This window comes from Oncorhynchus masou, chromosome 11, assembly GCF_036934945.1.
Source record: "Oncorhynchus masou masou isolate Uvic2021 chromosome 11, UVic_Omas_1.1, whole genome shotgun sequence".
NCBI lineage: Eukaryota > Metazoa > Chordata > Actinopteri > Salmoniformes > Salmonidae > Oncorhynchus > Oncorhynchus masou.
Window position 1 is genome coordinate 18,035,011 of NC_088222.1, and position 26,410 is coordinate 18,061,420.

General features: G+C 42.9%; 1 protein-coding gene across 1 annotated transcript; it reads left to right on the forward strand.

The window, feature by feature from the left end:
* Nucleotides 1-26,103, forward strand: LOC135548233 (kinesin-like protein KIF2A). Its single transcript, XM_064977606.1, has 20 exons — nucleotides 1-169; nucleotides 1,603-1,697; nucleotides 8,620-8,748; nucleotides 9,054-9,102; nucleotides 15,515-15,646; nucleotides 16,185-16,285; nucleotides 16,373-16,468; nucleotides 16,579-16,636; nucleotides 16,818-16,980; nucleotides 17,717-17,807; nucleotides 19,284-19,347; nucleotides 19,462-19,553; nucleotides 19,752-19,894; nucleotides 20,041-20,356; nucleotides 20,469-20,536; nucleotides 20,900-21,031; nucleotides 23,508-23,661; nucleotides 23,989-24,090; nucleotides 24,180-24,315; nucleotides 24,469-26,103. The coding sequence occupies exons 1-20, from the start codon at nucleotides 106-108 to the stop codon at nucleotides 24,552-24,554; spliced, it is 2,271 nt and encodes a 756-aa protein (XP_064833678.1). The 5' UTR covers nucleotides 1-105; the 3' UTR covers nucleotides 24,555-26,103.
* Nucleotides 26,104-26,410: the final 307 nt, after the last annotated feature.

A 26,410-nucleotide genomic window follows, 5' to 3' on the forward strand; every position in this document is an offset into this window, starting at 1 on the left:
CCTCCTCCCGATTTCTCTTCTCTGCGGCGCAACTTGGTCCCCCTCCAATTGAACAACTACACCCCCATATTACAACCATACACACACATACTACACACATGAGGGATGGCCGTCGCTGTCTTCGGAAAGATTCTAATCGGCATTTACGTGGAAATCAAACGGAGTGATGGTAAGACAGAGATCTCCCCTTGTCGACCGCTAGCTAGCTAGCTGGGTGAAGATGCATTTTTCATTGAGGCGCTGTCGCGTTAGCTACATCATCTTTGTTGCTTCCAGGCAGCGCCTTGGCAGGCAGGATGCTGAGTTGGATAACTAGCGTAGCAATGGCATGGAGATCTGTGTTCGGCGCTATTGCCATGTCCCTGTCTGACATAGCGTCCCTGTCTGACATAGCGGCTGTCAATCAAATGGGTTATTACCTGAATGACGTAGCCTTTAGTGGATAAGGCTCGCCGGCTAGCTAGTAGCAGGGAGGATGCATCCACCTGTGCGGTTATAGGCCGTGCTGGCTGGCTGGCAATGATACTCCATTCATCCGCTATAGCATTTAGCTAACAGGCAAAGTGGGAATAGTCACAGTAGACTGTTCAGCTCTAGCATGCATGCGCTTGTCATTACAGTAGCTTACACTCTCATTGAACAAATATCGGGTGATCATCTTGATTTCATTGCTTTGTGATTAGATTACAATGGCCTATCATATCCACTTCATTCCCTGGGTGTGATATTATGGGGTGATATGGTGTATGGTGGATACATCTAAGAGCATCTCCAGAATGATGATGATGATGATTTGTGACTGTTGTCTTTGCTCGGATCTGTGCTAGCAGTAGACACATGTAATCAAACATCAGGACCACGCCCATTGCGCATAGTAGCCAACTATTGTAGCTGGCAGTAGCCACTGAATACAGCCTACTAGCTACTACTTTATAGGGCTTGTTAGTCTAAAGTGAAAAGTACTTGGTTGCTATTTATTTCATTCCCGCCTGTTCTTGCTCTGTGGAAGGACTAGCAAAATACATGCTCTGTTAGTGTTTCAGCAGCAATTAATATGTCTTCATTGTTTTATTATCTCCAACTGTATGACTATTTCTTATCAAGCAACTGTATGTGACTGTATTTTTGTTTGTTTGTTGTAATTTGGACTCATCGCAAAGAGAAGAGCTGTAGCTGTTTAGAATGAGACCTTATGGAAACAAACCATTTTGCATGTACAGTAACATAACGAAAGGCAAACAATCTAATGTTGACATGCATAAAAGCTTTTGACAACCAATCAGATCCAGGGATATTGACACATCTGTCACTGAAGGCCTCTTGCCCATCCTGGCAGATTCTGTCTGGTCTCATCCTCCTCTTTGGTCAGTGTGATCTAATGTATGTTGGTCATGGCTGCATTTCAATAGTCAAGAGTGTATAAAAAAACAAAAAAATAAAAAATAACTGTATGAGTCTACAAGTGTTTTCTCTTGTCTATGGCAGCCAGGACGAATTCATCATGACGTGGTCACATGGCTGAATGAAGATTTTCTGGTTCTATAGCCTGTAGTAGTCTACAATACAGATGTTATCTATATGTTTATAACATGTATCTTGCAGGTCGAATCCACCAGGCCATGGTGACGTCGCTGAATGAAGACAACGAGAGTGTCACGGTGGAGTGGATAGAGAATGGAGACACGAAAGGGAAAGAGGTACTGTGTGTGTGTGTGTGTGTGTGTTACGCATTCATGTCTGACCCCCTATCAGCTTGTATCAGAAAGAGGATTTACTGCAAATCAGCTTTACTATAGATGCCCTTAAAGTGGAACTAACAATGTTTTAACTACTTTGTAGATATGAAACAAACAGACAATCGTAATACACTACATATACAAAGTATGCGGACACCTCTTCAAATGAGTAGATTCGGCCACACCCATTGTTGACAGGTATATAAACAAGTATATAAATCGAGCACACAGCCATGCAATCTCTATAGACAAACATTGGCAATAGAATGTCCTTACTGAAGAGCTCAGTGACTTTCGACATGGCACCGTCATAGGATGCCACCTTTCCAACAAGTCAGTTTGTCAAATTTATGCCCTGCTAGAGCTGCCCAGGTCAAGTGTAAATGCTGTTATTGTGAAGTGGAAAAGTCTAGGAGCAACAACGGCTCAGCCGCGAAGTGGTAGACCACACAAGCTCATAGAACGGGACCGCCAAGTGAAAATCATCTGTCCTCGGTTGCAACACTCTGCAGAGTTCCAAACTGCCTCTGGAAGCAACGTCAGCAAAATAACTGTTCGTCGGGAGCTTCATGAAGTGGGTTTCCATGGTTGAGCAACCGCACACAACCCTAAGATTACCATTGTCAATGCTAAGCGTCAGTTGGAGGGGTGTAAAGCTCGCCACTATTGAACTGTGGAGCAGTAGAAACGTTTCACCTTCTGGCAGTCCAGCAGACTAATCTGGTTTTGGCGGATGCCAGGAGAACGCTACCTGCCCGAATGCATAGTGCCAACTGTAAAGGTTGGTGGATGAGGAATTATGTTCTGGTGCAGTTTTTCATGGTTTGTGCTCCTTAGTTCCATTGAAGAGAAATATTAACACTACAGCATACAATGACATTCAAGAGTATCTATTTATGTAGCAAGCTAAAAACGTGGAGCCTAACGTTAACTAGGTAGCTAGCTGCTAGGAGGATGTCAAGTCATTGAAGGAGTGGGTGAGTGACTGACGTTTTCCCCTCATATCGTTTTTTGGTGGCTACACAGCTAGAGATGCAGGTGTCATTTGGTTAGCTAGCAAGAACTTGAACGGCTTATTCAATTAATTAACATATCTTGCATTCACAAGTTAACTCTGGCTATCTACTCCGATTTCAGAACACTCTCGTCTGAGTTTGCCAGAGCGTAGGGTAACGAATGAATTTACGAACACGCACAAAACACCGGGTGAATGTTAATTTCTTATTTAACCTTTATTTAGCTAGTCAAGTCAGTATGACCGACAAGTCGTTCATACTAGGCAAGTCAATATGACCGGAGTCAAAAACAAATAGTTAGTCACAAACGTCTAGATAACATGTAAACAGCCTAGACATATATATCATAACTCTTTAGATAGGTGAACTGTTGGAATCATAGAAATAAAATGATTTATATTAAGAAGCAAAGTGGAAAGCAGAGTTGTCTTGTTTGGAACAATCTGTTGACTGCATTTGACTGAACAGCATGTAAACTTACACTGAGTATACACATATTAAGAATACCTGCTCTTTCCATGACATAGACTGGCCAGATTAATCCAGGTGAAAGCTATGATCCGTTAGTGATGTCCCTTATTAAATCCACTTCAATCAGTGTAGATGAAGGGGAGATGATGGGTTAAATATGTTTGTTTTTTAAAGCCTTGAGACATGGATTGTGTATGTGTGCCATTCAGAGGGTGAAAGGGCAAGACAAAAAAATGTAAGTGTCTTTGAACAGGATATGGTAGTAGGTGCCAGACGCACCAGTTAGTGTCAAGAACTGCAAAGCTACTGGGTTTTTCACGCTCAACAGTTTCCTGTGTGTATTAAGAATGGACCACCATCCAAAGGACATCTAGCCAACTTGGCAAAACTGTGGGAAGCATTGGAGTCAACATGGGCCAGCGTCCCTATGGAACGCTTTCGACACCTTGTAGAGCCCATGCCCCAACAAATTGAGGTTGTTCTGAGGGCAACTCAATGGTAGGAAGGTGTTCCTAAAGTTTGGTATATTTACTGTGATTCCTTCATCAAGGAGGAACTGGCATGCTTGATTGACAGGGGTGGGGCTTTTGTGTGGGAAGCAGCCTCAAGAGGACAGAGGGAGAGAGAGAGACAACAAACAGAGTAAACTATAAAAACAGACGTTACATGCTGCTGTGTGGCTCTCTTGCGATATAGACATTGCACCTGTCAATATTTAGATTTCGATGTGAATTAGATTCATTGTGCAGCCCTTGGTGTGTGCGCGTGAGCGAGCTCCATCACACGTCTTTTTAAAACATAGCCTATTTCTCTTCTTAAATGTCACTGGTTAATCAACCTCACTGCACATGAAGCGAAAAAGTGTGACTTTCTTGTCTTCCTGAGTTATCGAGATGACTTTATTAGTCCATACAAGACAAACATTTGTCTTCAGCTTTTTTTCACCCAACACCACCAATACAGTGGGCTTTGGAATTATTGGATCCCTTGATAAAGATTAGCAAAAAAGACTGTATAATATAAATAATACAAATACTGATCTTTTTACAACGGGTGGATTGGAATTCCCATTGTTAGAGCCTGTCCTGCCCATGACATACTAGGCGACACACACATAGCCAGTACATTCATATAAAAGTGCCATTGTTTATGTTGTTGCCTAGCAACGCACTACTAACACTACTTATACTACTAACCTTACCATTATTGGATACCATGATAAAGATTAGGAAAAAATACAGTATAAAATAGTACTGAGCCTATATTGTATTTAAAAAAAACATAGGGGTCAAAATGACTGGATCCCCTGTTTTCAATACTCCAACACTCTCCCCTTGTGAGGATAATGACCATGAGCCTTTTTCTCAAATGTTTTATGAGATTTTTATTTTACCTAGGCATGTCACTTAAGAACAAATTCTTATTTTCAATGACGGCCTAGAAACAGTGGGTTAACCTCCTGTTCAGGGGCAGAACGACAGATTTGTACCATGTCAGCTCGGGGATTTGAACTTGCAACCTTTCGGTTACTCGTCCAACACTCTAACCACTAGGCTACCCTGCCACATTGGGAGGGATCTAAGACCATTCCTCCATACATAATCTTTCCAGATCTTTTATATTCTTTGTCTGCGCTTATGAACTGCCCTCTTGAATTCAAACCACAGGTTTTCAAGTCCAGAGACTGAGATGTCTATTTCAAAATGTTGATTGTGTGGTCAAGTAACTATTTTTTTTGTGGATTTTGATGTGTGCTTGAGGTAGGGTTGCAAAGGGTCGGAAACTTTTCGGTAAATTTCCATAATTTTTCCTGACATTTTCCATGGGAAGGTAATTTGGGGAATTTTGCTTAAATTCATCAAAAAATTTAGCTTATGACAGTGAACCTTTTTTGTGGGATACACATAAGGCAATTCTAGGTCTTGTGGCATATTTTGGTTAAACTATCCCCAATTCAATGGAATTGCAACCCTCTGCATGCACAGTGGATTCTTCCATCACATGTGCAGCTGATTCTAAAGATCTTGCACACTAATGAGATGCTATTGAGCCGACACTACTACACTGTCTGAGACAAGGACTACATGCTTTCTGGTAAGTTTTTATTACAATACTGGGTGGGGTGAATATATGTTATATGACAAACATAATTTTTGTTTAACTAGTAAATAGTAGCCTACAGCAAGTGTGTTTAAATAATTTCTAACTTGTTAACAATTTCTGCTAGTTAGTTTTTGCTACCATGTGGGTTTTAGCTCGCTAACTGAGGAATGTTAATTCACCTGTTTCCATACGTGTTTCTTTTTAAAACATTTATCTTACAAAGTTGTTGTCTAATCAAACTGCTTAACTATTTATCTTCACATGGAATTGTACTCATTTCTTTCCTAATCTTTACAGGAAAATGCCACAGGCACTATCTGATGTGTGGAGACATTTCACTGCAGCTAATGTAGAAGGAAAAGCTGTGTACATCTGCAAATACTGTGCCAAATCATATGTGAAGAATGCAACAAAGATGCAGAATCATCTGGCCAAGTGCATAAAGTTTCTTCAGAGCTGACAAAAAGCAATCTCAGACAAAAGTCCCTCTACTTCTATTCAAGGTGAAAATGATGAGTCAGACACCTTATCGATACAGCTCATGGTCCTCCTGGAATCGGAAGTTTTTTTTGACTCAATGGAGGAATGTAGTCAGAGAAATTCTGATGAATGTCTTGCTCGAGCTGTGTATGCAACTGGTTTACTTCTGATGCTCACAGGCAATGTGTATTGGAAGAGATTTCTGAATGTTCTTCGCCCAGCATACACCCCTCCACCAGATATGGAAGAGATTTCTGAATGTTCTTCGCCCAGCATACACCCCTCCCACCAGACATGCTTTATCTACTCATTTGCTGGCTGTAGAGTTCAAAAGAGTTCAACTGAAGGTCAAGCAAATCATAGAGAAAGCAGACTGTATTGCAATCATCTCTGATGGGTGGTTGAATGTTCGTGGGCAAGGAATAATTAACTACATCATCTCCATCCCTAAACCAGTATTCTACAAGAGCACAGACACAAGGGACAACAGACACACCAGTCTCTACATTGCAGATGAGCTGAAGGCAGTCATCGATGACCTTGGACCACAGAAGGTATTTTCACTGGTGACAGACAATGCTGTGAACATGAAGGCTGCTTGGTCTAAAGTGGAGGAGTCCTACCCTTACATCATACCCATTGGCTGTGCTGCTCATGCATTGAATCTGCTCCTCAAGGACATCATGGCACTGAAACAATGGATACACTCTACAAGAGAGCCAAGGAATTGGTTAGGTATGAAAGGGTCATCAAGTTGTAGCAGAAATCTACCTCACCAAGCAAAGTGAGAAGAATAAGAGCAGCACATTGAAGCTGCCCAGCAACATCCTTTGGGGTGGTGTTGTCATCATGTTTGACAGTCTCCTAGAGGGGAAGGAGTCTCTCCAAGAAATGGCCATATCACAGTCTGCCGATATGGACAGCCCCATCAAGAGGATGATGTATTTTGAGAGAGAGTGGGAAGCAGCCTGAAAACCCTGAAACCTGTAGCAGTAGCCATTGCACGGATTGAGGGAGACAATGCCATCCTGTCTGATGTTCAGACTCTGCTTGCAGATGTAAGAGAAGAAATTCATACTGCCCTGCGACTTCATCAAAAAGCATGAAGACTTCTGCCTGAAGCCCATACATGCCGCAGTGTAGATGTTGGACCCCAGGTATGGTGACGAGCATCCTGTCTGGTGCAGAGATCAACTAGGCCTTTGGTGTCATCACTACTGTGTCTCTGGCCTGGATGAGGGCAAGGTTCTTGGCAGTCTGGCGAAGTACTCTTCCAAAAAAGGGTTTTGGGATGGAGATACAATATAGCAGTCGTGCCATATTGGGGTTATGGTCTTGCTGGAAGATCCACTTGCGACCAAGTTTCAGCCTCCTGGGAGAGGCAACCAGGTTTTTGGCAAAAAAATTTCCTGGTACTTGGTAAAGTCCATGATGCCGTTGACCTTAATAAGGGCCCTAGGACCCGTGGAAGCAAACATCTCCATAACATCAAAGGCTAAACCCACCGCTGGTGTGTGTGGCCAAAGACCTATATTTTCGTGTCATATGACCATAGCACCGGTTCCAATCCAAGTACCAATGCTGTTTAGTTAAGTCCAGGCAGTGCTATTGTCAGATGACATGAAAATATAGGTCTTTGGCCACATACACTAATGGTGGGTTTGGCCTTAGAAAGAACAATGCATATGCAGAACATAGCTCATCCCTACTGTTAAATATGGTTATGGTGGTGGATCTTTGATGTTACGGGGCTGTTTTGCTTACACTGGTCCTGGGGCCCTTGTTAATGTCAACAACATCATGAACTTTACCAGGTACCAGGACATTTTAGCCAAAAACCTGGTTGCCTCTGCCCAGTGGTGTAGTTTGAGAAACAGATGCCTCACAATTCCTCAACAGGCAGCTTCATTAAATAGTATCCGCAGAACACCAGTCTCAACGCCAAGAGTGAAGAAGCGACTCTGGGATGCTGGCCTTCTAGGCAGAGTTGCAAAGGAAAAGACATTTCTCAGACTGGCCAATCAAAATAAAAGATTAAGATGGACAAAAGAACACAGACACTGGACAGGGGAACTTTGCCTAGAAGGCCAGCATCCCGGAGTCGCCTCTTCACTCTTGACGTTGAGACTGGTTTTTGCGGGTACTATTTAATGACACTGCCGTAAGAGCAGACAAAGGATATCAAGAATCTGGAAAGATTATGTATGGAGGAATGGTCTAAGATCACTCCCAATGTGTTCTCCAATCTCATAAAACATTTTAGAAAAAGGCTCATTGTCATTATCCTCACAAGGGGAGGGTGCTGGAGTATTGAAAACAGGGGATCCAGTCATTTTGACCCCTATCTTTATCAGATTTTTGGGGAATTACATGTTAAACAAAATCTCTTTCTCTTGGCTTCGGTTCCTGGTCCACTTCCTCTTCTTCTTGTTTCATTTCTTTCATAATCTCCTCCTCTTCTTGTTGGCACCATTCTTCAAATGTAAAAATAAATAAATGTCAAAAGTTACTTTTAAATCATCCATGATGAGTTACCGGTGGTAGTGGTAGTACGCTGCTAGGTAACGATGTAAACAATGGCACTTTTAATGAATGTACTGGCCATGTGTGTTGCCTAGTATGTCATGGGCAGGATAGGCTCTAACAATGGGAATTCCAAACCATCCATTGTAAAAAGCTCAGTGTTTGTTTTATTTATTTTATACAGTAAGGGATTCAATAAGTCCAGACCCCACTGTATATACATACAAACACACATTAGGTTGGAGAGGCTGGAACAGAGTTTTAACATGTTGTACTCTCTCCCCATGCAGATAGACCTGGAGAGCATATTTGCTCTGAACCCAGACGTGGCTCCTGAAGAGGAGGTAGTACAGAGTCCTGAAACCCCTCCTCCTGCTTCCTCCATCTCCTCCGCTGCTAAACAAATCAAGCCACCCAAGGTCATTCAATTATAATGTCCTATACTGTGGCCAATAGCCATATGTCTGTACCGGTGGAGGCTGCTGAGGGGAGGACGGCTCATAATAATAGCTGGTACGGCGCAAATGGAATGGCATCAAACACATAGAAACCATGTGTTTCTATTTGATACCATTCCACTAATTCCGCTCCAGCCATTACCACAAGGCCGTTCTCCCCAATTAAGGTGCCACCAATCTCCTGTGGCTGTACAGTATAGTTTTAAGTATAGTATGTGTCACATCTTCTTCTTTAAGTTCATGTTGTATTCATTTGTCTCTTGTAGAACCGACGAACAATAGCGCCCCCCAAGACTGAAACCCCAGCAAACAGAGGTAAGAAAGCTTCAACAGAACATTGGTCTCCAAGATTCCTCGTGTTCCACAGTCTGGACACAATGTAACACTGGATTCAACCAGGCTGCTACATAACATCCTACTGATCCACTGTACCATGAAAGTAATGATAGTAGATCTCTATTTGAAGAGTTTATTTCCAAAATGCTATAATCACTAGTTTTTCATATTTGTGTTTTTTCAACAGTAATGATTGGTAATGAGTACCTTCATGTGTGTGTGTAAAATATTGCTGTTCTCAGATTTAAATGTGAATTATATATATTTTTAAATATTTTTAACAAAATGCTACATATCCATTGTTTATCTATAATGGAATGATGGTATCCTTTATATTTGACTGTGATATGTGGTTAGCCATCTTAAGATGAATGCACTGGGTATGGATATACACTACCGATCAAATGTTTTAGAACAAGGGTTTTTCTTTATTTTTACTATTTTCTACATTGTAAAATAATAGTGAAAACATCAAAACTATGAAATAACACATATGGGGAATCATGTAGTAACCAAAAAAGTGTTAAACAAATCTAAATATATTTGAGATTCTTCAAATAGCCACCCTTTTTCTTGATGACAGCTTTGCACACTCTTGACATTCTCTCAACCAGCTTCACCTGGAATGCTTTTCCAACAGTCTTGAAGGAGTTCCCACATATGCTGAGCACTGCTTTTCCTTCACTCTGTGGTCTGACTCATCCCAAAACATCTCAATTTGGTTGAGGTTGGGGGATTGTGGAGGCCAGATCCTCTGATGCAGCACTCTATCACTCTCCTTCTTAGTAAAATAGCCCTTACACAGCCGGGAGGTGTGTTGGGTCATTGTCTTGTTGAAAAACAAATGATAGTCCCACTAAGCCCAAACCAGATGGGATGGCGTATCGCTGCAGAATGCGGTGGTAGCCATGCTGGTTAAATATGTCTTGAATTCTAAATAAATCACCAACAGTGTCACCAGCAAAGCATCCCACACCATAACACCTCCTCCTCTATGCTTTACGGTGGGAAATATACATGCGGAGATCATCCGTTCACCCACACCGCGTCTCACAAAGACACGGTGGTTGGAACCAAAAATCTCCAATTTGGACTCCAGACCAAAGGACCTATTGCCACCTGTCTAATGTCCATTGCTCGTGTTTCTTGGCCCAAGCAAGTCTCTTCTTATTATTAGTGTCCTTTAGAGTGGTTTCTTTGCAGCAATTCGACCATGAAGGCCTGATTCACACAGTCTCCTCTGAACAGTTGATGTTGAGATGTGTCTGTTACTTGAACTCTGTGAAGCATTTATTTGGGCTGCAATTTCTAAGGCTGGTAACTCAAATGAACTTATCCTCTGCAGCGGAGGTAACTCTGGGTCTTTCTTTCCTGTCGAGGTCCTCATGAGAGCCAGTGTCATCACAGCGCTTGATGTGTGTTATTTCTTACATTGTTACCCCAGGAAATCTTAAGTTTTATTACATACAGTCGGGAGGAACTATTGGATATAAGAGCAAAGTCAACTCGCCAACATTACATTACGACCAGGAATAGGACTTTCCTGAAGCGGATCCTCTGTTTGGTCCACCACCCAGGACAATGGATCGGATCCCAGCTGGCGACACAAAACAACGGAGCCGCAGAAGGGGCAGACGGAGCGGTCTTCTGGTCAGGCTCCGTAGACGGGCACATCGCGCACCGCTCCCAAGTATACTACTAGCCAATGTCCAGTCTCTTGACAACAAAGTAGATGAAATCCGAGCAAGGGTTGCCTTCCAGAGAGACATCAGAGATTGTAACGTTCTTTGTTTCACGGAAACATGGCTCACTCGGGATACGTCATCAAATTCGGTACAGCCACCTGGGTTCTTCACGCATCTCGCCGACAGAAACAAACATCTCTCTGGTAAGAAGAAGGGCAGGGGTGTATGCCTTATGATTAATGAGACGTGGTGTGATCATAACAACATACAGGAACTCAAGTCCTTTTATTCACCCGACCTAGAATTCCTTACAATCAAATGCTGACCACATTATCTACCAAGAGAATTCTTTTCGATCATAATCACAGTCGTGCATATCCCCCCAAGCAGACACATCGACGGCCCTGAAAGAACTTCATTTGACTCTATGTAAACTGGAAACCACATATCCCGAGGCTGCATTTATTGTAGCTGGGGATTTTAACAAGGCTAATCTGAAAACAAGGCTCCCTAAATTTTATCAGCATATCGAATGCGCAACCCGGGCTGGCAAAACCCTGGATCATTGTTATTCTAACTTCCGTGACGCATACAAAGACCTTCTCCGCCCTCCTTTCAGGAATTCTGACCACGACTCCATTCTGTAGCTTCCAGCCTATAGGCAGAAACTAAAACAGGAAGCGTCCGTCCTCAGGTCTGTTCAACGCTGGTCCGAACAATCGGATTTCACGCTTCAAGATTGCTTCGATCACGTGGACTGGGATATGTTCCGCATAGCGTTGGACAATAACATTGATGAATACGCTGATTCGGTGAGCGAGTTTATTAGCAAGTGCATCGATGATGTTGTACCCACAGCGTCTATTAAAACCTTCCCCAACCAGAAACCGTGGATTGATGGCAGCATTCGCGCAAAACTGAAAGCGCGAACCACTGCTTTTAATCATGGCAAGGTGACCGGAAACATGACTGAATACAAACAGTATAGCTATTCCCTCCGCAAGGCAATCAAACAAGCTAAGCGTCAGTATAGCGATAAAGTAGTTGCAATTCAACAGCTCAGACACAAGAGGTGTGTGGCAGGGTCTACAGTCAATCACGGATTACAAAAGGAAAACCAGCCCCGTCGCAGACCACGATGTCTTGCTCCCAGACAAACTTTACAACTTCTTTGCTCGCTTTGAGGACAATACAGTGCCACTGGCACGGCCCGCTACCAAAATCTGCGGGTTCTCCTTCACTGCAGCTAACGTGAGTAAAACATTTAAACGTGTTAACCCTCGCAAGGCTGCCGTCCCAGACGGCATCCCCAGCCACGTCCTCAGAGCATGCGTAGACCAGCTGGCTGGTGTGTTTACGGACATATTCAATCAATCCTTATCCCAGTCTGCTGTTCCTACATGCTTCAAGAGGGCCACCATTGTTCCTGTTCCCAAGAAAGCTAACGTAACTGAGCTAAATGACTATTGCCCCGTAGCACTCACCTCTGTCATCATGAAGTGCTTTGAGAGACTAGTCATGGACCATATCACCTCCACCGTACCTGATACCCTTGTTCATCGACTACAGCTCAGCATTTAAAACCATAGTACCCTCCAAACTCATCATTAAGCTTGAGACCCTGGGTCTTGACCCCGCCCTGTGCAACTGGGTCCTGGACTACCTGACTGGCCGCCCCCAGGTGGTGAGGGTAGGAAACAACATCTCCACCCCGCTGATCCTCAACACTGGGGCCCCACAAGGGTGCGTTCTCAGCCCTCTCCTGTACTCCCTGTTCACCCATGACTGTGTGGCCATGCATGCCTCCAACTCAATCATCAAGTTTGCAGACGACACTACAGTGGTAGGCTTGATTACCAATAACGACGAGACGCTTACAGGGAGGAGGTGAGGGCCCTCGACGTGTGGTGTCAGGAAAATAATTCACACTCAATGTCAACAAAACAAAGGAGATGATCGTGGACTTCAGGAAACAGCAGAGGGAGCAGCCCCCTATCCACATCGACGGGACAGTAGTGGAGAAGGTGGAACGTTTTAAGTTCCTCAGCGTACACATCACGGACAAACTGAAATGGTCCACCCACACAGACAGCGTGGTAAAGAAGGCGCAGCACCGCCTCTTCAACCTCAGGAGGCTGAAGAAATTTGGCTTGTCACCAAAGACACTCACAAACGTTTACAGAAGCACAATCGAGAGCATCCTGTCGGGCTGTATCACCGCCTGGTACGGCAACTGCTCCGCCCATAACCGGAAGTCTTTCCAGAGGGTAGGGAGGTCTGCACAACACATCACCGGGTGCAAACTACATGCCCTCCAGGACACCTACACCACCCGATGTCACAGGAAGGCCAAAAAGATCATCAAGGACAACAACCACCCGAGCCACTGCCTGTTCACCCCGCTATCATCCAGAAGGCGAGGTCAATACAGGTGCATCAAAGTGGGGACCCTGAGACAGCTTCTATCTCAAGGCCATCAGACTGTTAAACAGCCATCACTAACATTGAGTGGCTGCTGCCAACATACTGACTCAACTCCAGCCACTTTAATAATGGAAACATTTAACAAAGCAAAGGAGATGGTCGTGGACTTCAGGAAACGGCAGAGGGTCAACTTAATCAACTTATCACGAGCCACTTTAAACAATGCCACTTTATATAATGTTTACATACCCTACATTACTCATCTCATATGTATATACTGTACTCTATACCATCTACTGCATCTTGCCTATGCCTTTCGGCCATCATTCAATCATATATCTTTATGTACATATTCTTATTCATTCCTTTACACTTGTGTGTATAAGGTAGTTGTTGTGAAATTGTTAGATTTCTTGTTAGATATTACTGCATGGTCGGAACTAGAAGCTCAAGCATTTCGCTACACTCACATTAACATCTGCTAACCATGTTTATGTGACCAATAGAACTTCATTTGATGGTTTTCGCGACTGCACTTGAAGAAACTTTCAAAGTTCTTGAAATTTTCCTTATTGACTGACCTTCATGTCTTAAAGTAATGATGGACTGTTGTTTTTCTTTGCTTATTTGAGCTGTTCTTGTCATAAAATGGACTTGGTCTTTTACCAAATAGGGCTATCTTCGGTATTACCCCCCTACCTCCACAACTGATTGGCTCAAACGCATTAAGAAGGAAAGAAATTCCACCAAATTAAATTTTAACAAGGCACACCTGTTAATTTAAATGCCTTCCAGGTGACTACCTCATGAAGCTGGTTCAGAGAATGCCAAGAGTGTGCAAAGCTGTTGTCAAGGAAAAGGGTGGCTATTTGAAGAATATATTTCGATTTGTTTAACACTTTTTTGGGGTTACTACATGATTCCAAATGTGTTATTTCATAGTTTTGATGTCTTAACTATTGTTCTACAATGTAGAAAATAGTAAAAATATAGAAAAACCCTTGAATGAGTAAGTGTTATAACACAAATATTTCTGAAACTCTTAGTTTCTGTTTCAAAAGAAGCAGAAACTGTGAATACATGGGGAAAATAGCCCTCAGGCACCGTGATATCTGGAGAGACCACGATATCTGTAGAGAGCAAGGCAGAGATCGAGAAAGACCATGATATCTTTAGTAATAGTCTAAATATACAAATACACATTTGGAAAAGAGAGAGAGGGGACTGATAGCTTAGTAATGGAAAGGAGAGAGAGGGTCTGGGGAGTGATAGCTAACTTAGTAATGGAAAGGAGAGAGAGGGTCTGGGGAGAGATAGCTAGCTTAGTAATAGAAAGGAGAGAGAGGGTCTGGGGAGAGATAGCTAGCTTAGTAATAGAAAGGAGAGAGAGGGTCTGGGGAGAGATAGCTAGCTTAGTAATAGAAAGGAGAGAGAGGGTATGGGGAGAGATAGCTAGCTTAGTAATGGAAAGAAGAGAGAGGGTCTGGGGAGTGATAGATAGCTTAGTAATGGAAAGGGGAGAGATAGATAGCTTAGTAATAGAAAGAAGAGAGAGAAAGTGAGGGTCTGGGGAGAGATAGCTAGCTTAGTAATGGAAAGGAGAGAGAGGGTCTGGGGAGTGATAGCTAGCTTAGTAATGGAAAGGAGAGAGAGGGTCTGGGGAGTGATAGCTAGCTTAGTAATGGAAAGGAGAGAGAGGGTCTGGGGAGAGATAGATAAGTAATGGAAAGGAGAGAGAGGGTCTGGGGAGAGATAGATAATAATAGAGAGAAGGTCTGGGGAGAGATAGCTAGCTTAGTAATAGAAAGGAGAGAGAGGGTCTGGGGAGAGATAGCTAGCTTAGTAATAGAAAGGAGAGAGAGAAAGTGAGGGTCTGGGGAGAGATAGCTAGCTTAGTAATGGAAAGGAGAGAAAGTGAGGGTCTGGGGAGAGATAGCTAGCTTAGTAATGGAAAGGAGAGAAAGAGGGCCTGGGGAGAGATAGCTAGCTTAGTAATGGAAAGGAGAGAGAGAGGGTCTGGGGAGAGATAGCTAGCTTAGTAATGGAAAGGAGAGAGAGGGTCTGGGGAGAGATAGCTAGCTTAGTAATTGAAAATATATAATAACCTGTTGATGACACTGCAGATATGTGACAGTCATTACTCATATTCTGAATTTATAATACACACCATTAAACAAGATGAAAGCGTTGTGTCCAAAGATAATATGTACTCAATGTGCATTTACTCAACAATGTACTAACAATGACTAAACTGTATTGTGAATGATGTTGTGTGTCTCCAGCCGCAGCAGTAGGGACTACGCGAGCCAGACCCAGTCAAATACAGCACCAGCAAAGCCAACCAGAACCACCCCCACCTGCAGCACTCACAGCCCTACAGACACAGCAGATGACACTACAACAACAGCAGAACGGTAATACACACACACACACACACATACACACACTCCAGCTGAGTATTGCTAAATAGTCCTGGTTATTGCTAAATACATTGCCATGCTAACGGCCAGTCGTTTTCATTTCCTATTGGTGTAAACCCTGGTTTCAGAGCTCTCTGCTGTGTGTTGAGATGTGTTGTTCCCCCTGGTGGGTTACGATGGGACACATGACCAGTGATATAATGTTCCCAGGCAGAAAGACACTGATAGGCCTATTAGCCATGCTGTACTGCTGAAAGAACAGAGAGGCAGCCAGAGAATAGCTCTTTCACTGAGCTGTTGTAATTTATCTCTGTATATCCACTATCCTGGAGGGGTGGGCTTCACTTTTATTGCAATGTTTTTGAATGTGTTGCTTAGCGCTCATGCTTTTATCTTTTGCTTGTCTTGTGCATTTGTCTCTAAAGAGCGTTGAAGTGTATTGAAAAAGGACAGACGGTACAAACAAAAGGGATCACTATTCTACGTTTGTACTAGATTATTTTCGATTATTGTCTTCTCTGAACTGTTTCAGCGCGGCGGAAATCCAACTGTGTGAAGGAGGTGGAGAAACTGCAGGAGAAGAGAGAGAGGAGGCGACTACAACAACAGGAGCTGAGAGAGAAGAAAGCACAGGCAGGGTCACACACACGAACACACACCGTCACACACACACCAACACACACACACACACACTTTTAACCGTGTGCCATTCTCTCCCAGGAGGTAGATGTGACTGTACCAAACTATGAGATCATGTGTATGATCAGAGACTTCAGAGCCAGTCTTGACTACAGGCCTCTAACCACTGCTGATCTGGTATGTATATGTTAGCTGTAGATCTACTTTCATAGATAGAGTGGTGACACGACTTCATTCGCCGCTCGCTGAATCACATCTTGTACGTATGATATTGTTTCACCTTTCAGATCGATGAGGAGCACAGGATATGTGTGTGTGTACGAGCACGGCCCCTTAATAAAAAAGGTAAGTATCAGAATTTCATAAATCCAACACAGGCACACCAACTGTTTCATGGTCAGATGGTCTTTTACATGCAGAGATTTAACAGCATCGTAAGCATCACACTCCTCACTCTTTCACTTGAGAACATTCTTTCTATTTCAAAAGTGGGTTATTCAGAACTCCTTTTCACCTCACCCCTCAGAGTTGACGATGAAGGACCTGGATGTGATCACCATCCCCAGTAAGGACGTGGTGATGGTCCATGAGCCCAAGCAGAAGGTTGACCTGACCAGGTACCTGGAGAATCAGACCTTCCGCTTCGACTACGCCTTTGACGACAGCACCGACAACGACATGGTCTACAGGTACATTTCAAGAACAAAAAGAATCGTGTGAACTGGGCCAAATTCTTGTGCGTATGAGTCAAATCTTCCATTGAGATAAATGCATCATTTATTCCAAAGTACACTACCGGTCAAAAGTTTTACAACACCTCATTCAAGGGTTTGTCTTTGTTTTTACTATTTTCTACATTGTGAGAGCCAGTTTCATCATAGCGCTTGATGGTTTTTGCAACTGCACTTGAAGAAGGTAATGATGGACTGTTGTTTCTCTTTGCTTATTTCAGCTGTTCTTGCCATAATATGGACTTTGTCTTTTACCAAATAGTGTTATCTTCTGTATACCCCACTACCTTGTCACAACACAACTGATTGGCTCAAACGCATTAAGAAGGAAAGAAATTCCACAAATTTTTTAAGAAGGCAATTGAAATACCTTCCAGGTGACTACCTCATGAAGCTGGTTGAGAGAATGCCAAGAGTGTGCAAATCTGTCATCAAGGCAAAGGGTGGCTATTTGAAGAATCTCAAATGTAAAATATATTTTTTGGGTTACTTCATGATTCCATACGTGTTATTTCATAGTTTTAATGTCTTCACTATTATTCTACAATGTAGAAAATAGTAAAAATAAAGAAAAACCCTTGAATGAGTACGTGTTCTAAAACTTTTGACTGGTAGTGTATAATATTGTAATTTTAAATTATCTTTACTGTGATTTGGTTGACCTATCTAAAGCATTTCTTCCCTCGTTCCCAAGGTTCACTGCCCGGCCACTGGTTGAGACCATCTTTGAGAGGGGCATGGCCACCTGCTTCGCCTATGGACAGACAGGAAGTGGGAAAACACATGTGAGTTGAACACTTTCAATGTGTGTTGGATTTTTAATGCTAAGGCCTTACAAAGTTTATTTACTGTTTAACGGATTTAATTTTTTGAAAAGTGAGGCAAGCTAATAAAAGATAAAAACAAATTAAAATGAAATACTATTTGAGCCACTTACAAAAATACTAAACAACCTTAGTACAACAAAATATTTTACACTTTTGGTATAATAGTTTTGGAATGACAGTCACAGGGACTAAAGTTTGGGTCCTGGTCATGTTACCCCTATTAAATACATGTATTTATTTATTTTATTTAACCTTTATTTAACTAGGCAAGTCAGTTAAGAACAAATTCTTATTTATAATGACGGCCTACCAAAAGGCTGGGATTAAAAATAAAAATAGAGCACCACAACACCGTAACACCATAAAGAGAGGCCTAAGACAACAACATAACAAGGCAGCAACACATGACAACACAGCATGGTAGCAATACAACATGGCAGCAGCACAACATGGTACAAACATTATTTGGCACAGACAACAGCACAAAGGGCAAGAAGGTAGAGACAACATTACATCACGCAAAGCAGCCACAGCTGTCAGTCAGAGGGTCCATGATTGAGTCTTTGAATGAAGAGATGGAGATAAAACTGTCCAGTTTGAGTGTTTGTTGCAGCTCGTTCCAGTCGTCAGCTGCAGCGAACTGAAAAGACAAGCGACCCAGGGATGTGTGTGCTTTGGGGACAATTAACAGAATGTGACTGGTAGAACAGGTGTTGTATGTGGAAGATGAGGGCTGCAGTAGATATCTCAGATAGGGGGGAGTGAGGCCTAAGAGGGTTTTATAAATAAGCATCAACCAGTGGGTCTTGCGACGGGTATACAGAGATGACGAGTTTACAGAGGAGTATAGAGTGCAGTGATGTGTCCTATAAGGAGCATTGGTGGCACATCTGATGGCCGAGTGGTAAAGAATTGCTGTCAGCAGTTGGATATGTCCCGGCTGAGTTTTAGACATTTTCTGGAGACATAGTTTTTTATAACGGATGTGCTATCTGAAATATATAGCAGTCTACTAGAGGCATCTTACTGTAATAAAGCTGCTTCAGCTTCTATTCATCTTGAAGTCTTTATTCAACCCTTCTTCATTGTTGTTTTTATGTGAAGCTGGGCTTACCTGCAGTCAGATGACCAAATCGCACTCTAGTGGCCTCATGGGTGCAATATTATTTATATTTTTCAGAATTTCAGAATTAATAAACATTATTGCATTGTATTCATTGTATTAAGCATAAAAAGTGTTTAAGACTACCAAGAAACACACTGTGTGACCCTGATTTTGCCCACGGCAGTAAAAGGTTTTAAAAATATATACATTTTGTCTGGCCTAACTTGTTAAAGCATATACTGTATGTTTGTTATCACACACTCTCTAGTCTTTCTTTTTTTGTCACATTGCCTTTGTTTGAGAGGAGACTCAACCCCTTTCCCTTTCAGACAATGGGAGGAGACTTCTCTGGGAAGAACCAGGACTGTTCTAAAGGAGTCTACGCGCTGGCTGGTACGAACACTACACCATATCTCTCTCTACGGATAAAGTTGCTTTTCTTGAGTTAAAATGTGTTCCTTCTGTGTAAAGTTGTCTCTTCAGTGAAACCCTTTTCTCTCTGTGCAGCGAGAGATGTGTTTCTCATGCTGAAGAAGCCAAACTACAAGAAGTTAGACCTCAATGTCTTCGCCACCTTCTTTGAGATCTACAGCGGGAAGGCAAGTGAAGTGACCAATATATCTTCAAACCCCCTGGAGGATGTGTCGACCGTGTTTATATGACCGTGTATGGTTATCTCGTGGTTGTAGTTATTTAAGTGTTCTACCTATTTGTATGAACATAAAGCCAAGCTGCGTGGTTGTGGTTGTGTTAACCTGGCAGCGTTGTTGTGTTGTCGTTGTCTTGTGGTTGTCTAGGTGTTTGACCTGCTGAACCGGAAAGCCAAGCTGAGGGTTCTGGAGGATGGGAAGCAGCAGGTGCAGGTGGTGGGGCTGCAGGAGAGAGACGTCAAATGTACTGAAGACGTCCTCAAACTCATAGAGGTCGGAAACAGCTGCAGGTAAAACCACGAAGGAAGAGAGGGATTATTTAATAGATTGCCATTTTATGTTCTAAAAGATTTTTAAAAATCGTCTAATTTCTCCTAATTTTGTCTCTCTTCCTGCTGTTTATTGTTGATCTCTCTCTCCAACATCTCTCTCCCAGGACGTCAGGTCAGACCTCGGCCAATGCCCACTCGTCTCGTAGCCACGCTGTGTTCCAGATCATTCTGCGGCGGCGAGGGAAGATGCACGGCAAGTTCTCGCTGATTGACTTGGCGGGGAACGAGAGGGGGGCCGACACGTCCAGCGCTGACCGCCAGACTCGCCTGGAGGGGGCCGAGATCAACAAGAGTCTGCTGGCACTCAAGGAGTGTATCAGGGCTCTGGGTCGGAACAAGCCCCACACCCCGTTCAGAGCCAGCAAGCTGACCCAGGTCCTCAGAGACTCCTTCATCGGGGAGAACTCCAGGACATGCATGGTGACATAATATACACCTCCTTTAACACATACTGGCCTGGTTTGCTGTTTATCCACAAAGCACCTACGATAATGATTTTCTAATGATGTACCAACTGCTAATCCCCCCACAGATTGCCACTATATCTCCTGGAATGGCTTCCTGTGAAAACACTCTAAACACTCTGAGATACGCCAACAGGTGAGACATTCACCTGCCTAACCTCAACCTAACAGACTACATCTCATCTACTACTAATTACTAAGACTGTTAGTCAATGGGGAGAAGTTTAATTAATTCAAGTTGTCATTGCAGAATATTCTTCCTCTCCTCAATCCCCCTTCTTGATACGAGCCAAAACATTAACCCTTATCCTGACCGGATCCTCTACCTTGTGTGTGTGTGTGTGTGTGTGTGTGTGTGTGTGTGTGTGTGTGTGTGTGTGTGTGTGTGTGTGTGTGTGTGTGTGTGTGTGTGTGTGTGTGTGTGTGTGTGTGTGTGTGTGTGTGTGTGTGTGTGTGTGTGTGTGTGTGTGTATCGATCTGTGTGTTCCTCTCCAAACAGAGTGAAGGAGTTTGGGATCAGCCCGTCAGACATCCCCTTCTCCCAGCAGCAGGGTGGTGGAGGGGGGGGTCGTGCTGAACTCTCCCCCACTAACACCTACGAGTACGATGACTTTCCCAACTCTCCCACCAGGTCTCTCCTCTCTACGACTTCTACTAGCTACCATCATGTACCTGTCCTCTCTCATTTCACTCCAGGAAGAGGTTACCCCTAAACACAGACCTAGGATCAAATGAACTGTAACCGTATAATAACTATAAGGCCAATCAGGTGATTAAAAATGATATTAATCTGATCCTGGACCAGGGGTAACTTTTATCTACTCCTTTCATTCCCTTTTTAACCCCTTTCTTTTCTATGAACCATCATCTTAAGCTAATGTCTGGTGTCCATATTAGTAAGGGATGGCTCCAAACTTGCACGGCCTCACATTTTACAGCTTGTTTTATGTCATTTATTTAACCAGCATTGGTCATTCAGTTTCAGTTTGTCAGAACTGAGTTGTGGCATGATTATATCTTTAACTCTTTCATTCATTTATTGCATTTCATCTATGTTTAACTCTTTCTTTCATTTATTTATTGCATTTCATCTATGTTTAACTCTTTCTTTCAGAAGCGGTGTTTTGTTTTTAATGTTTTTCATTACCAGCTTGTCCTTCACTCTTGTGCCTGAGAATGTTAAAAAATATATATATTTCACCTTTATTTAACCAGGTAGACCAGTTGAGCTATAAGTTCTCATTTACAACTGCGACCTGGCCAAGATAAATCAAAGCAGCGAGACACAAACAACAACACAGAGTTACACATGGGATAAACAAACGTACAGTCAATAACACAATTGAAAAGTCTATATACAGTGTGAGCAAATGTAGTAAGATTAGGGAGGAATGGCAAAAAATAGGCCATAGTTGCGATATAATTACAATTTAGCAATTAAACACTGGAGTGATAGATGTGCAAGTAGAGATACTGGGGTGCAAAGGAGTAAAAAATAAATAATATGGGAATAAGGTAGTTGGGGTGGGCTATTTAGAGATGGGCTATTTAGAGATGGGCTATTTAGAGATGGGCTATTTAGAGATGGGCTATTTACAGATGGGCTATTTAGAGATGGGCTATTTAGAGATGGGCTATTTACAGATGGGCTATTTACAGATGGGCTATTTAGAGATGGGCTATTTAGAGATGGGCTATTTACAGATGGGCTATTTACAGATGGGCTATTTACGGATGAGCTATTTACGGATGGGCTATTTACAGATGGGCTATTTACAGATGGGCTATGTACAGATGGGCTATGTACAGATGGGCTATTTACAGATGGGCTATGTACAGATGGGCTATGTACAGGTGCAATGATCTGTAAGCTGCTCTGACAGCTGATGCTTAAAGTTAGTAAGGGAGATATAAGACTCCAGCTTCAGTGATTTTTGCAATTCATTCCAGTCATTGGCAGCAGAGAACTGGAAGGAAAGGCGGCCAAAGATGGAGTTGGCTTTGGGGATGACCAGCGAAATATACCTGCTGGAGCGCGTGCTACGGGTGGGTGCTGCTATGTTGACCAGTGAGCTGAGATAAGGCGGGGCTTTACCTAGCAAAAATTTATAGATGACCTGGAGCCAGTGGGTTTGGTGACGAATATGAAGCGAGGGCCAGCCAACGAGAGCCTACAGGTCACAGTGGTGGGTTGTATATGGGGCTTTGGTGACAAAACGGATGGCACTGTGATAGACTACATCCAATTTGCTGAGTAGAGTGTTGGAGGCTATTTTGTAAATGGCATCGCCGAAGTCAAGTATCGGTAGGATAGTCAGTTTTATGAAATAAGAAGCCGATTCCAGATTTAATTTAGGATTGGAGATGCGTAATGGGTGTTTGGAAGGAGAGTTTACAGTCTAACCAGACACCTAGGTATTTGTAGTTGTCCACATATTCTAGGTCAGAACCGTCCAGAGTAGTGATGCTAGATGGGTGGGCAGGTGCGGGTAGCGATCAGTTGAAGAGCATGCATTTAGTTTTACTTGCATTTAAGAGCAGTTGGAGGCCACAGAAGGAGTGTTGTATGACATTGAAGCTCATCTGGAGGTTTGTTAACACAGTGTCCAAAGAAGGGCCAGATGTATACAGAATGGTGGTGTCTGAGTAGAGGTGGATCAAAGAATCACCAGCAGCAAGAGCGACGTCATTGATTTATACAAAAAAGTTGGCCCGTGAATTGAACCCTGTGGTACCTCCATAGAGACTGCCAGAGGTCCGGACAACAGGCCCTCCGATTTGACACACTGAACTCTATCAGAGAAGTAGTTGGTGAACCAGGCGAGGCAGTCATTTGAAAAACCAAGGCTGTTGAGTCTGCCAATAAGATGTCCATTCATTGCCATTGGTTCATTGACTGTTTTAACCAATCAGATCAGTCAGATCACATGGTCAGGGAAAACTGAATCCTACTAATGTGAGTGTGGTGTGTGCTCAAATCCCTTAGCCTATTAGGTGAAAAATCTGTCAATGTGCCCTAGAGCAAGGCACTTAATCCTAATTGCTCCTGTAAGTCGCTCTGGATAAGAGCGTCTGCTAAATGACAAAAAATGTGTGTGTGTCGACAGGGTGAAGGAGCTAACGGTGGACCCAGGGGTGATGATGGAGGGGCGGGGGGGAGGAGGGGGTCACAGCGTCACCCAGCTGGAAGTCCTGGAGGCTCAGTGGGGGGTCGGCAGCTCACCTCAGAGGGATGACCTCAAACTGCTCTGTGAACAGAACGTAAGAACATACGCACACTCCTTCCATACAGTCACCTCTCTATGTACTGACTAGTACTCTAATCTGCCTCTCTCAACTAATGAAAGAATATCAGTTTATTTTACTGTCAGATAAAATTCAATATAGGAATAGGAATGATTTCATAATTCAGCATAACACCTCCCTCCCTCCCTCCCTCTGACACTCTTCCCTCTGATACTCTTAATCTCTCCCCTCTCCTGTGCTCTCTCTCCCCTCCCTCTATCTCATTTCTTTCTCCTTCCCCTCCCTCTCATCCCTTTTTCTCTCTCTCTCTCCTTCTCCTCTATCTCCCCTCTCTCTCCCCAGGAAGAGGAGGTGTCTCCTCAGCTCTTTACCTTCCATGAGGCTGTGTCTCAGCTGGTGGAGATGGAGGAACAGGTCTTGGAGGACCACCGAGCTGTGTTCCAGGTACACACACACAAGTACATACACACATACACAATCACACACATATTATTCAGGGTGTGTCTTTAATTCTCTGTGTGTGTCCGGTGCAGGAGTCTATCCGTTGGCTGGAGGATGAGAAGGTGTTGTTGGAGATGACAGAAGAGGTGGATTATGATGTGGACTCTTACGCCACGCAGCTAGAACAGATCCTGGATCAAAAGATAGACATCCTCACTGAGCTCAGAGGTAATGGGGTATTCTATAACTGATTCGAGATCAGAATAAGTCACATTATTTGCAAGTAATTAGCAAGTATATTTTTCAGATTTTTATCTTAGCATCCCTTCTCTCCTCCCCTCTCTCCTCCTTTCTCTCCTCCTTTCTCTCCTTCTCTCTCAGACAAAGTGAAGGGTTTCCGTTCTACACTCCAGGAAGAGGAGCAGGCGAGCAAACAGATCAACCCCAAGAGGCCTCGCGCTCTTTAGACATGTCACACGTACACACACGCGCGTACACACTAATCCTAACACTTAACTGGAACCCTCTGGCGTAAAGGATACTTAAGACTGTCATAAGCATGACATAACTGATGTCATAAGTTAATTGTCCCTGATCGATGGTCGTATATTTGTAAATGTGGGTGTTGGCATAAAGCATTGTTTGATTTGTCCAGAGGGGTATAGTGAAAGGCTTTACAGCACAAAACATCTGGAAACCACTGTTGACAAGCAACTGATTTATACCCTTGTTTAGACCTGAACAAAGTGCTATAATGTAAGTTATGATTGAAGGATTATGAGGTGCTGCACCATTTTCTATGTACAGGCTCCTCCCATTGCTGCTTGTTAATATGATCCATCCATCCATCTGTAAAAGCGAGGGCAGATTCCCTCTCCTTTCCATCCCCCTGTAGACTGTATGTACATGGGTAATGTATCTGTGTGGTGTAACGACTATCGACCGCTTCTCATTTAAACAAAGAAAAGACGGAAGGATTTATTTTAAGCACCTTTTTATAAGATTAAAATGTGAGATATGATCGTTTTTTGTTTTTTTAAAGAATTAAAATCACTTATTTAGTAACTATGAAGTAATTCATTAGATCTTGCTCCTGGAGAGTTGTAGTATGTGCAGGCTTTCTTTCCAGTCCAGCACTAACACACCTGATTCAAGAAATCAACTAAACCCCAAGCCTGTGAGCAGCTGAATAAGATGTGTTAGGGTAAGCCTGCACACACTGCATTCATCTCTCCAGGACCAAGAGCAACGAACACTGATTTAGTAAGAAATACCTTTCTGACCACCTCTTCTGATCATGTAGCCTATATGGGTTAAGGAAGTGATCAGGTGTTGGTCTGGGAGCCAACCAGATGCATGCATGCACAAACCAGCTCTGATTGTACTATAAACCTCCATTGATCTAACTGTACCCTCCTGTGTCTAATGTACATAAATCCATTACTCTTTAGGACCGTGTTCTCCTCCAGTGTTTCCTCCTACCATTTCTTAGGCAAGGTGGCCTGCCTGATCAGCACTGTTGCCCCCCACATCTAAAAAGGCTGATTTGAAATGTTCAGTGTCTTCAACCTTCTGATGTTGCTTTTGGGGAGCGTTGCGCCTCGCCAAAGAATAAATATTTCGGAAACACTGTCTTACAAATGCTTCTAATGACTAGCTTGTAGAAGACTGCTATATGTGTTTCTTGCCAGGATAAATATTTCTATGTACCAACCTGCCTCTTAACAAGCCCAGTCTCAGTTGTATCCTGTCCATTCTGTTTACAAGGCAATGAATATGCTATTAACTGAACAGATCCCCTGGTACTATGAATCTTGTAAAAAGTCTCTGTTTTCTCCCACCATCCCATTTGAAAGTTGTTTATAAAGGGAAGATAGATGTATAGTGAGGACTGAGTTTGGTTCTAGCTGCTGCGGTGGAACTGGGACTTGACTACAGTACCTTATGATAATATATGTGTGCATCAGATGTAACGCTGCCTGGCGTAAAGAATAAAGAACCACATGACTGACTGGACATACTGCACCTTTTGCTATGCTTGTTCTGACAATAATTATTCAGACATTGACATCCGTAGAGACCATGATCTTCAATCACACCAATGATCTCCAATCACACCATTATTTAGTTTTACATCCCATATGCAACAATAATTCTCATGACACATTTGTTTACAGAAGTACTCCACCCCACCCACCTCAGCAGTGTGATAAATTACACTTAAAAGACAATTTTTTCTTCAATGTAAAATAAACAACATTTACCAAAACATAAAAAATTGTGTTTGCATATTGTATTTTCATGCATAATTGTTGCTGGGGAC

Excerpts from the sequence above, each read along its gene's own strand:
- LOC135548233 (XM_064977606.1), top strand. The coding sequence starts at position 106 with ATGGCCGTCGCTGTCTTCGGAAAGATTCTAATCGGCATTTACGTGGAA. Across the intron at positions 16,286-16,372 it reads TGAGAGAGAAGAAAGCACAG|GAGGTAGATGTGACTGTACC; the intron begins GCAGGGTCACAC and ends ATTCTCTCCCAG. Across the intron at positions 16,637-16,817 it reads ACGGCCCCTTAATAAAAAAG|AGTTGACGATGAAGGACCTG; the intron begins GTAAGTATCAGA and ends CTCACCCCTCAG.